The sequence below is a fragment of the Pezoporus flaviventris genome, unplaced genomic scaffold (genome assembly GCF_033815535.1).
Source record: "Pezoporus flaviventris isolate CSIRO_AGI_PZ_B2104156 unplaced genomic scaffold, CSIRO_AGI_Pfla_v1 ptg000040l, whole genome shotgun sequence".
Lineage (NCBI taxonomy): Eukaryota > Metazoa > Chordata > Aves > Psittaciformes > Psittacidae > Pezoporus > Pezoporus flaviventris.
The window spans coordinates 3130855-3143304 of record NW_026892588.1 but is presented as its reverse complement, the minus strand read 5'-3'; the positions used below and the strand labels follow the sequence as shown (position 1 = coordinate 3143304).

Sequence of the window (12450 nt, the reverse complement as noted above, 5' to 3'; positions counted from 1 at the left end):
TTCATAATATTTAAAAACAAAAACAAAACAAGAACAAAGCAGTAAAATAAGCGGCAAAGCAAAGAGTCATTCCGGGCCTGATTTTCTATTCATGGTGTGTAGTTTAACAAATAATGTCACTGTGTTTGATTTTATTATAATACCATGTGACCTGCAGAAGCTCAGGAGACCAGCTAAGAAGAGACATGAGCATTATTCCATTAGTGAGGAAAATCAATAACAGTAGTTACACGCTTTATGCAGTCTTTTGTAAAACGTCTAGTTTTCTAAAGCCTTAGTTCATATTGGATTTTAAAGGAGAAAAATGTGAAATAAACCAAAAATCCTTGGCTCTCCCTAGCCAAAAAAGTGAAGGAAATTTGTGTTTCATTCAGAATCAAGGCCAAGAGTCTTGCTGTTATGCATAAATACATAAAATTCAAATGTAAATAGCATCTGCTTTACAATACAGGTTGCAGCTAGGGGTTGGTGGGTGGGGTTTTTCCTCCCTTTCAAACAATTCTTATCTATAAATTCATACTTATTAGGAATAACATCCATATTTTACACATTCTAGAAATGCTAAACTCTGAAAACCTGCACAAATGGAAAGCAGAGATAATAAGAGTCAAGTGTTCTGCCTGGGGAGAAGGCAGGTCACAAAATTAGCCCACAAGCTTCTCTCCCGTTTCTGTTTTCTGAGGCTCCTTCACTTCTTTTGATAGAGGAGAAACTTAACCATAAATCGGGGTGATAGGAGAACTAGCAAAATCCTAAGAATAAAACTACTTTTAAAGCTCTGAAAAACAATTTCTGGGTAATCACTGCTTGGAAAATGGCACATTTGTACTTCAGTAATGACTAGATGCCCCAGTCACCAACTGGCACCCTACTGTGAGAGATAAAGGTCAGCATATTTTAATAATGTTGTAAGGATATAACATAGAGAACTAAAAGAATGTTAGCTTGATGCATACTGCAAAGGTAACTCACAAACCAATAAGTAGCAGCATTTTTCAACATATTTTTTTTAATTACTTTTTTAAATGCATACTAAAATTGCAATTCAGTTTAAGGAATAAAGTGCAACTATTAATATCAGAGCATACACAATAAATAACACATTTCTCAGATGGTGTGGAATATTATTAGGATAATTAAATTCCCATCTGCTTCTTTCAAAGAAACTGGAAAGCAGAAAGACATATAAGGTTGGAGAAAAAGCCACTGTGCCAAATGCATCACTACCATGGGTTGGGAAATCACTTGTACATAGCACTGCTCTCCTGCGTTCTCTGATTATTACTCTTCCATACCCAGTTCTGTTCATAAACAGAGAGCACATAGCTTGCTTCATTATCCACCAGTTGCTACGACACTCTATAAGAAAGCTGACAGAGGTTTTTTTCTTCATTGATCAAAGACCAAGAGCATTCACAGTCCTGCAACAGGGAAGCTGCACACTCCAGAAGCTGTCATTAACGGACCATTTGGAGAATAATCCAGGATGCTGCTCAAATACTTTCACAAAAGCAGCAAACACACCTTTCAGCCCCAGCTTTGCCACAGTCTGCGAAGACGAACTGGCTCTGGAGATCACTGCCGGAAGGCTGCAACCAGTACTATTAACCACCCGAATGCCTGTGTACAGAGCTGGCATGCTCTACAGTTCGGTAGCGGATGCAAGTTACATATACCCTCTTCTTGAGGTCATTAAATAAATCAACTTTATCATCAAATCACAGACTGCTTGTATTCAGAATATGCAAGATATGTACATACATAGAAATAATAAGAAATACATATCCACAATATTTTTACACTTTTCAAGAAGTCAACTTAAAATGGCAAACACTTCCATGAGCTGCTATTTCAAATGTATTTAAAAAGAGCTAACAGTGTGAAAAATCCTTTCTCAAGGTAGAGTTTTTCCCAAAGATTTCACAAATACATTTGAATTCTCATCAGCAATACACACACCTTTAGTAAGCCTAAGCTTTGAACTGAGTAATTTCCCTCAGTTGCTGGTGCAACATTTTTTGAGAGGTTTGTGAGTTATAACACGAAAAACAGCACAGAAATGCATGAAGTGAATTTTGTCCTGTTATCAGCTGCATTCTCAGAAGGGGGAGCACCGTGCTGAGAAACGACCTTGTCTGTCAAACAGCATGTTAAGCTCACAGCATTAAACATTGTCTTTTTTTTGTCTTTTAATTATACAGTTTTCCTTCTGCAAAAGCTATTTTCAGAAATCCCACTTATTTTTAATATCCTTGCCAACTGCTGGTATTAATTAACGTTGTTCAGCTGAAATCAGAAGTTCACTGGGTTGAGTGATGAACGATAACAATGATCTTCTGTGCAAAATATTTTACTGCTGCATGTCACTGAACTTCTGAGTCAAGGATTTTATCCCTGACTGAAAGAACTACATAGGCTAAACAGCCTTTTCCAGAAGTACAGGACAAATCTGAGCCCAGGACAGGCGCAGAGCTGTACTTTCTAGCACACTGTCGCAGCCTCAAGCAATATTCACCTCAAAGACTTCTTAAACCAGGGACAGTATCATCACGCACATTACAGTGTATTTGCTAAAGGGTGGTAAAGGATAATGAAATAAATACACTTTCCACTAGCAAGAATGTTACTGTGCCACAGAAGAAATTTGGTCAACAGAGATTTTATGAACAGATTTACAATTTTGCATCATGTAGAGGTAAAATTTGTAAATAAATCAACTCCTTTGTTCTTTTCTTATTTTCTCAAATTTTAAACCTCAAGTTTTACTCTCTAAACCTCAGGAAGCCATGAAATGTGCAAACACTCCCATGACACTTGCCTAACTTACAGAGAAGGTATATATAAACCAGCCCCAGGAGACTTCAGCCCACCTCCCCTGACTTTTCATGCGAACAATTCACAAAGAGGCTGCAATGTTCTCTTGATGTGCACAAGGAAGGTTATTTTTAAAAACTGAAGACAAAAGCCGACTTCACGATTTGACAGGAAAGAGAAACATTAACAAGAGAAAGAGGAATTAAGTCAATTATAAGTTTTAATTAGCTTTCCAAGCTCTTCAGTAAATGTTGGTACTCATAAATAGCAATCAATACTGCATTCTAGTGATCTGTTACACAAATAAAGCACTTCAGAAGTATTATCACAAATAAAAGTTAATACCCTAAAAACTGGGGGGAAAAAATAATGTGTATTTGCCCTTACTGTAAAGGAGAGAAAAAAGAAGAACAGAGAACTTGACTGGAATTTGATCTAGTTCTACAAAGGTACACATTTACATTCAGGAATAATTCCCACCATCTGAAAGAGAAAATTTTGATACCTAGATGCTTTTGAAACACCAATATGTGGTGGTTGGTAAACATACTATATGCAGCAATTCATTGGCAACATCAAGTTGACACTAAGATACTGCAGTCAGGAGCTGATGAGAACTTATCAGAAAAATACTGCCCAGTTTAGGAAGTTCTTACTAAATTTCACATTGAGATTTGTGATCTGAGATTTAATTTTTAATAGCAAACATGAAACCAGCCAAACTGTGACAAGCCAGCCAGGAAGAACTTTGATTTTCTGAAACTGCCAAGTCCTTCAGTTCAAAGTTACAGAGCCTTTGGAGACTTACAAGGTACTATGACATCTCTCAAGGTACAAAGAAGGAAGCAAGAGTAGAATATGATGCCCCACATGCTCCTATCCCCTTTCTCCCTGTACCCCAAGTACCAGCCCACTAACACCGCTGTCAAAATTCCTACTATGCATTTCCTTGCTTGCCTCCCCTCCCCATCATCTAATTTCTCCTACTGTACATGCAACAATAGCTAAGAGAGCTGCACATTACTCACACGGAAAGATTGCTGACAACTCCCTTTACGCAGATTAGAGCCAGTGTTCTCCAGGTCCCAGGCGACTCAACTCCCTGTAGATTTGGCCTTCAATTTCCTCCTTTGTTCAACACAGTCATTATACTCATTGCAGCAGAAAAGTTAAAAGGCCAAAACTGTACTCTGGAATGATTGTAATTTATATCAGAGTAATTGCTCATGTGGAATATTAGTTAAATCTCCAATGTGGAGTCAGCCTAAAAGAACTGGGTCAGAAAAGAAATGGAAAAAGATACCCAAGAACCATTTTTGAGGATTAGCTCAAAAGTCTCAAAAATCCTTTACAATAATGCTACAGTCAGCACTTCGCAGAAGGTATTTCAGAAGAGAACGAGGTAAATTTAAAGACAAACTAACATTAATTTTCTTTCTATGTCCCAATTTACCCCTCAGCTATTCTCAAGGTTTCGCTAAATCCACTAATCTGCCAATATTGCTAAGTCTTGCAGAGATATATTGGGTTTTATTTTAGCTTCCAACAAACAGAAGCTTGTGTATAATTAAATTTCTGAAACACACCTTATTGCCAGTCCTCATTTATTTTTAGGATTTGTGGCATCTATGAGAACCACTTCTTGAAATACAGTCAAGGCAATGTGCCCAAAAGGTCACAGAATTTCAATGTCTTCCCATCAACCTGAACTCTTTGGAGACTGAGCTCCTGAACACCAAGGCTCCCAGCCCCCAGCCCTTTTCTGGCTGTTACGATTCCTAGTGCTGGAAGCACTGAAACCTTAGGAACTTGACACATTGAACTGCTAGCACCAGCTTCTTGAAATACCAAACTTATTTAACTCCTCTGTTGATCTGTAACTGTATGTTCTCTGTTGTACAAAGTAAGATGTATTTGGAATGGCTACTGTGAAAGACTTCCTCATACTTACTCTGTACAGAAAGCATTTATAGTGTTCAGTTTCAAATATTTCCAAAGAAAGTTAAGCTACACTATGCATAGATTTCTCTCTTGTCTCGTGTTCAAAAGGAGAATTTAAGAAATTATATAGGCATTTTAAAATTTATCCCCTAGTAAATTCCACTATAATTTAACAAACATATACACTTTGAAACTCTCATGGTTTAATCCCAGCAGGCAACTAAGTACCACATAGCCACTTGGTCACTCCCCTAGCACCTTAGTGGGAGGAGAATCAGAAAAAAGTAAAAGCCGTGGTTGAGATAAGAACAGTTTAATAATAGAAATAAAATATTACCATAATAATAATGAAATGGGAGGTAAAAAGGAAGAGAGAGAAATAAAACTAAAGAAACCCAAGTGATGTACAATACAATTGTGCACCACCCACTGACCGATGCCCAGCCCTACTCAAGCAATTAAAGTTTGCAAGCTACAAATAACTTTGAAGTGGCTATTATTTAGTTATTAGGACATTTTGAATCCTGTAAGAGTTTTTATTTTATATTCAAACCTACACACACTCATTTATAAAAGAGAGAATTCATATTGGGAAAAAAACATTTTTTCTTAGAAAACAGTCCCATATCCAACTAAAAGACTGATATTTTCTGAGGCCATGTTGTCTCCACCAAAAATACACTCTCTAGGCTATCTTTGCTCATCTTTACAAGTGGCTCTGATTTGTGGTTTGATTTGTGGATCTCTACATATTTGGAGATGGGACAGCTGAATGGTAACACAAGCCTACTGAAAATAGACTTGTGTTTCTGGATTATGTTTTGCAGTCATTGTAAATGGTCCACAGACCCCACAGCACCAAAGGCTACAGTTAAAGAAGGACTGCAAAGAGAAAAAGAAATCAGTTTCCCAAAATAATTTAAAGAGTGATATTTCAAGGCTTATTTCATTAAGGACAACCTGTCTCATCTTGTACCTTTTACTTCAGCAACAGGGTTAAATAACAACAATTTGATCTTTCCATTCTGTACCTCCACACTGTTTACCCTGTTTTCTAGGAAGAAAAAGATGGAAGCCAATTACAGTAACCAAACAATTATAGTTTCCATTTATGACACAAAATCTACAGTTTATGAGTCTACCTTAGCTAGATTTATATCCACTATCATCATGCAAACTTTCTAAAGCATTTTAGCATAAATCACACTGATTTCAATCTTTCAAGGTTTTATTTCTCAACATGAATTTAAAATTCTGTTAACCAAGTTCTTAAAAGTTCCTTTTTTTCTTCCGAAGACTGACAACAATGGCAAAGACCATCTGTTCTACTCTAGTTCAGGAATTTTTAAGTAGTGCTCAAAGGAAAAAAGAGGAAAAATGCCCTTCAAACATCATTGCCACCCAATTTCTTCAGAAATACCTTAAATCCTCTCTTCATCAGGGACTGTAGCAATATGACACCGGGAAATGGGTTTAAACTTAAACAGGGGAAGTTCAAGTTAGATATAAGGAGGAAGTTCTTCCCTGTGAGGGTGGTGAGGCACTGGAATGGGCTGCCCAGGGAGGTTGTGAATGCTCCATCCCTGGCAGTGTTCAAGGCCAGGTTGGACAGAGCCTTGGGTGACATGGTCTAGTGTGAGGCATCCCTGCCCATGGCAGGGGGATGGAACTAGATGACCTTATGGTCCTTTCAAACCCCAACCATTCTATGATTCTACTACTGCCAATGCATTCTGGCATATATGAACCTCTGCTAGTAGCCTTTGTGAAACTAAGTCCAAAACACATTTTAGACACCAGCAGTGTCTATCAGACAGAAAATCATGAGAGAGCACTCACAGATAATTTTAACTTTCACCAACCCATATTTTCCAAGCTCATAACCAAGAAATTCACCAAATTACTGCAATTTTGCAACCAGTATAGACAAGGTGAGTGATGTTTGCCAGCTACAGTCATTCAAACAATCAGGTTTAAGTATAAAAAAAAAACAACACAAAGCTATGAGGGAAATGCTCATCACTCATTTGTGTTTGGTAAGCTCTTGGGATATACCTGCACTACCTTTCCATTTCTCCTTCATATTACAAGTAGGGCTAATTATCTTTTAAGGAATGAAATACGACTTTTCCTTAGTCTCCTAATTTCAGAAGCTGTTTTTTTTTCTTGGGGGGTGGGGGGAGGGAATACTGTAAAAGTCAATAAAAATGTCACAAGTCATTAAATTCTTGTATGCTGATAATGGTCAGACATATATGCAGCACATATATAAATGCATACACACACATTAGTGTGATAGGAGAATCTACTGAAGTCAGAAATCAAAAAGAAATCAGCCTCAAAATAAGTAGAGTCCAATTTCTGACCTATTTTACTTACTCTAACCTGATAGCAAATGAGTGATGGCTGAATGCTGATCAGAAAACAGCAAAATCTTAATATTTACATTTGATGGCAATTTTCTTGAAATTAAATGAAGGTGTTCATTTTTATTGTCCTAAGGTACGTATAGGAAAGTAACAGTGAGGTAAGCAAAATGTCATTCTTAACAGTTGGTATTAGAAAAGCAGACAAGTACTATCCATATGTGGGATCCACACCTTCAAGTGATTAGTCTGATTTAAAACAGCAACAAAAAAACAGTTTGACAAAATAAGCACTATCAAAACCTTGGGAAACTGCAGCATTGTTTGTCTTTACTATACTCATAGTATTTAACTAATAACAGACAGGAATCATGGGTACTGGATAGAAGACAGTCAATAAGGAAACGAGGAAAACAGACTGCTTCTTCATTACAGGTATTTTTAAAGGCAACCTAGTGATGAATTACCATACTTAAATCTGTAGGAGGGCCAACCTTGTCCATACTTCACTTAATAGTTTTAAATTGAATGAAAAGCACTTTGAAAAGGAGAAAAAAAAAAAAAACAACCAACCAAACAAACAAAAAAAAAGCTACAGAAAAAGAATTGTTCCATTAACACGATGAAAGCAGTTAGACCAGGAAGCCATAAAGTGAAAGGAATTAAATCAAACATTCCCCTTTTGGTTAAAGGCAACTATTAGCCAAAGAACATTAAAAGCTTTAAAAGAACTGCTTGCATTTATACTAAAACATACAAAGGATGAAACCCCAATTCCACTGATACACACTGCAAATCTGGCACTGATTTAACGAGGGTCAAGATTTCACATATGAAGACCAAACATCTAAATAACAGCATTAACTGCTAGGAAACTGCAATTCCATGCAGAACCATCCTTAAAATCCATACAGAAAGGAGTCACATTAAAATGAATTATAATTCAGCACATAAGCTTCTTAGACCCAATTCCAAAAACAAACACTTTAGATAATAGGCAAAATCCTCTTTCATAGCCCAGTCATGCTAAATGATACACTGGTCAACTTGCACTCTAGCTGAATGATCTTTAGGATACTCAGTCCCATAAGGGCGCCAAAAAAATAAACCATTTTATATGGTCTTTTTCATTGCTGTCAAGCTTGAGCCTCTCATAACGACTCCAACTACACAAAAAAGCCAAAAGCAGGGTTATTTCATCACCACATAGCAGAACATAAAGGATTGTTACACAAATCCAAGCATTAAGCATTTTCTTAAAAGACAGATCTTAAGAGTCATGTACTTCCCACATTAAGCAGGACTGGGGGGGGGGGGGGAGGGGGGGATGAAGAGGAAAATCCCGTTTAGATTCAATGTGTTTTAAATGCTGATTCTTTTTTTAATGTCAGTTACTTAGAATAACAGCTGTTAAATTAACTGCTGCAGAGATACAGATCTATATTATACATATCCATATTATAAATAACCATGTTTTTCTGACTAGAGCATTTATGCTGTTTTTATCGACAATTCACTTGTAGTTTTGATGCCATATCATAATACATAATGTTTTAACAACTAACTCTTTATAATGCACTCCCTTACTCAACAGACATAAGCAGTCATAGTATTCATTTTTATTGGAATACATACAACAAAAGAAGAAATCATTTAGAGCGACCTTTAAAGTACACTTGAGAAATCTACACTTAAAGACTTAAAATAATTAAATTGCCCTCATTAATCTGGTCCATATAGTAAAATTGCAGTTCATTAAAGAGAGCAAAACACTACAGCACTGCAAGCATCCTGTAGATGTCAGCTCAAAGCCCCACAGCAAACGTGCACAATTCTGTCCAACTGGGTATAGAGGTTAGCATGCTTAATTTTATATCAATCAGGGTATTTTAACACCAAACACTCTACAGTTACACAGCCATTCAGAGGAAGTCAGATTACGCAAAGAGAGTTCCAAAAGACATAACCAACATGGAAATGAAGGCTCAGTTTCTTGCAACAGTTGGGTTTACTCCGAAGAAGTAACTGCATCAAAGCCTACTCAGCAAGTGTTCTGGATTTCTAGAATTTGGGCACTCTCCATCCTTACATTGCAACCTCACGAGGTGTGGAAAGCAAAACGTATTGTGAAGTTTCCTTTCAGATTTGTATCATTGCTTATACCCCGCAGTTAAGTATGTCGGCACATATGTATCTATACAAAATTAAATCTGTTTGAAGTAAATATAGAGTATACATATATGCATGCTTTTCTATACACATTTTCTGAGCACTACATAAATCCTACACCAGACGTCCTGTTATGCTGTTCTGCAAGAAGTAACTTGGCATAAAGGGAAGTGTATGATGCTGCAGAAAGCGCTTTATATATTACATTGTAAAGTGGCAGACAAGTAAGCCTGCCTCTACACACAGTGCTTTAACAACTCTTTAAATCATGCCACAAGTGTCTCCTGCAAAATTCCTCCTATTTTTACAAACACTATTTCCAAATCATGACAATTCTTCTATTTTTGCATCATCACAACATACTCAGATAAAAGTCCAACAGGATGAAACCACAAACTTTACCTTCAGTCAGAACATACCTGGGGCTTTTTAATAATAAAAAAGCCTTTCTCAAGTTTGACATTAGGCTTCCTTTTTCCACTTCCAGTTCTTCTCCAACTGCCTCCTCTTTCTACACTTATTTGACTCACGCTTTGTCAACAAGGTTCACATGTTCTGATTCTGAAGTTAAACAGACTCAAATTCTAGATTCCTGCTCACCCTCCTCTCTACCTCAGCTGCAGTTATCAAAGGCATCAAAGGAGTGTTTAATATGGGTTTGCCAGTGTGCTACTTCAAACCTGCATTGTGGAAGTATTAAATAAGCTTGGATGTTCCATAAAATTCATCATAAAACCCATACAAAACACCATAATTGGTGTTCAGTGAGTAAGCCAATCTTCTAAATCACAACGCCCTGCATTTACTGGGCTGTGAAGACCACAGAAATAGTCCTCCTACAGGAGAACAAGGGACAATTGAAGCTAGTATCCCTGTCTTCAACACTGGCAAACTGTAAGCATCCCCAAGAAGAGAAGGATACACATACAAGGATGCTCCTGGATAGCCTCCCAGCCTCCAGCAGTAGGTTGTGTAAGACCACGATTAACCTCCGTAATTGCAAGTGGGCATCTGCTCCACCATTAACTTCCATGAGCTGCAGGTGAATATCTGCTCCTCCATGAGCTGCGGGTGGATGTCTGCTCCACTATTAATCTCCACAGGCTGCAGTGAATATCTGCTCCACCATTAACCTCCACAGGCTGCAGGTGGATATCTACTCCACTATTAACCTCCACGGCTATCTGCTGCACCATGGACCTCCACAGGCTGCAGGGGAATCTCTACTCTGGCACCAGGAATGCCTTCTCCCTCCTTCCTTGCTGACCTTGGGGTCTGCAGGGATATTTCTCTCACACATTCTCACTCCTCTCTCTGGCTGCTCCACCTGTTCTTAAATATGTCATTCCAGAGGTGCTGGGACCATCCCTGACTGTCTCAGCCTTGGCCAGCAGTTGGTCTGTGTTGGAGCCAGCTGCCACTGGCTCCACTGGACATAAGGGAATTCTAGGAGTTTCTCACAGAGTCACCCCTGTAGCTCTCCCACTACCAAAACCTTGCCACACAAACCCAATAGAGCTGAAATAAAGTTGCCTGATGTTGGCATCAAAGATATGAACAGCCTATATGATTGATTCAAGCACCTATTGCCAGGTTATCCATTCAGTTTGACTACTTCACACAGTTGTCAAACACGATCCCTTCAGAGGACAGAAGGGGTTCATTTAGAATACCGCATAAATGGGAATATCCCCAAGAGGGACAGCAGCAGCAGCTGCACTGAAAGAAGGCTTATAGTCTGCAGTCTAGATTACTTTTCCTCTGTTTAATAAATCTAAGATATTTGAGAGACTGAGAAGCTGCCATTTGAGCACAATTGCTGGGAAAGGCAGAAGTCAGTCAAAGATCCCTTTGTATGCATCCCTGCCTGTTATTTCTAGACTGCTCTTTCCTAAGGATACCAGAGGGAGAAAAAATGCTCTAAGAAGAGCTGTGCTTGGTTTATGGTTCTCTCCACAAACTGTAAATTTGAGCTAGGCCAAACCTCACTGCTGCTGGGGTTTAAAATTTGTCTTTTAAACTTAAACTTACAAAACATGAAGTAACATTAAACATGTTTTGACTATTAGGAGCTGATTATTTACCATACCTGCAGAAACAGACTTATAGACTACAGGGAACTACACTTGACACCAGCAATTAGCTTACTATAGAAACAATGCATTTTTGCTTTCATTTTTCCATTACTTATTTCACACTAGGGAAGCACTCTACAGTAAATGAAGTGCTAGCTACACCACTCAGACACTCCATAGGAGCCAGGCAACTGATTTGCCACCTTCTAATGCAACCTTCTTGGACACAAAAGAAATGGAAACAAATCACTTTGAGGCAACTAAGTCAAAATGAGGACCAAAAGGAGGCCAGAATGTATGTACAAAGGGAGAAAAGGCAATGTATTCGAAGGCAGAATTAGATCTTTGAAGTTACTTTCCCAAAACTTTCCATGTCAATCAGACAGAAAATCTGATATGCAAGAAGTACATGAGAAAATTTACCCTCTAACATTTTCATAGAATCATAGAATTGTTAGGGTTGGAAAGGATCTTAAGATCATCTAGTTCCAACCCCCCTGCCATGGGCAGGGACACCTTACGCTAAATCATACCACCCAAGGCTTTGTCCAACCTGGTCTTGAACACTGCCAGGGATGGAGCATTCACAACCTCCCTGGGCAACCTCTTCCAGTCCCTCACCACCCTAACAAGGAAAGAATTTCCTTCTTATATCCAACCTAAACTTCCCCTTTAAGTTTTAACCCATTACCCCTTCTCCTATCACTACAGTCTCTAATGAAGAGTCCCTCTCCAGCATCCCTACAGGCCCCCTTCAGATACTGGAAGGCTGCTATGAGGTCTCCATGCAGCCTTCTCTTCTCCAGGCTGAACAGCCCCAACTTTCTCAGCCTCTCTTCATACGGGAGGTGCTCCAGTCCCCTGATCATCCTCATGGCCCTTCTCTGGACTTGTTCCAACAGTTCCATGTCCTTTTTATATTGAGGACACTGGAACTGCACACAATACTCCAGGTGAGGTCTCATGAGAGCAGAGTAGAGGGGCAGGATCACCTCCTTTGACCTGCTGGTCACGCTCCTTTTGATGCAGCCCAGAATACGGTTGGCTTTCTGGGCTGCAAGCACACACAGAAGCCGGCTCATGTT

At 38.6% G+C, this 12450-nt stretch overlaps 1 protein-coding gene across 2 annotated transcripts in view; it reads right to left on the bottom strand.

The window, feature by feature from the left end:
- CLSTN2 (calsyntenin 2) overlaps positions 1-12450 on the bottom strand; it is a 319496-nt gene that overhangs the window by 302687 nt on the left and 4359 nt on the right. The window contains exon 1 of one of the 2 annotated variants that reach the window (XM_061465453.1): positions 10311-10338. The exons of the other annotated variant lie outside the window; for it this stretch is intronic. Within the exon in view, the coding sequence (XP_061321437.1) occupies positions 10311-10323 (13 nt within the window). The 5' untranslated portion in view covers positions 10324-10338. Of the gene's footprint in view, positions 1-10310; positions 10339-12450 lie in introns of those variants that run through there. 2 annotated transcript variants of the gene reach the window in all.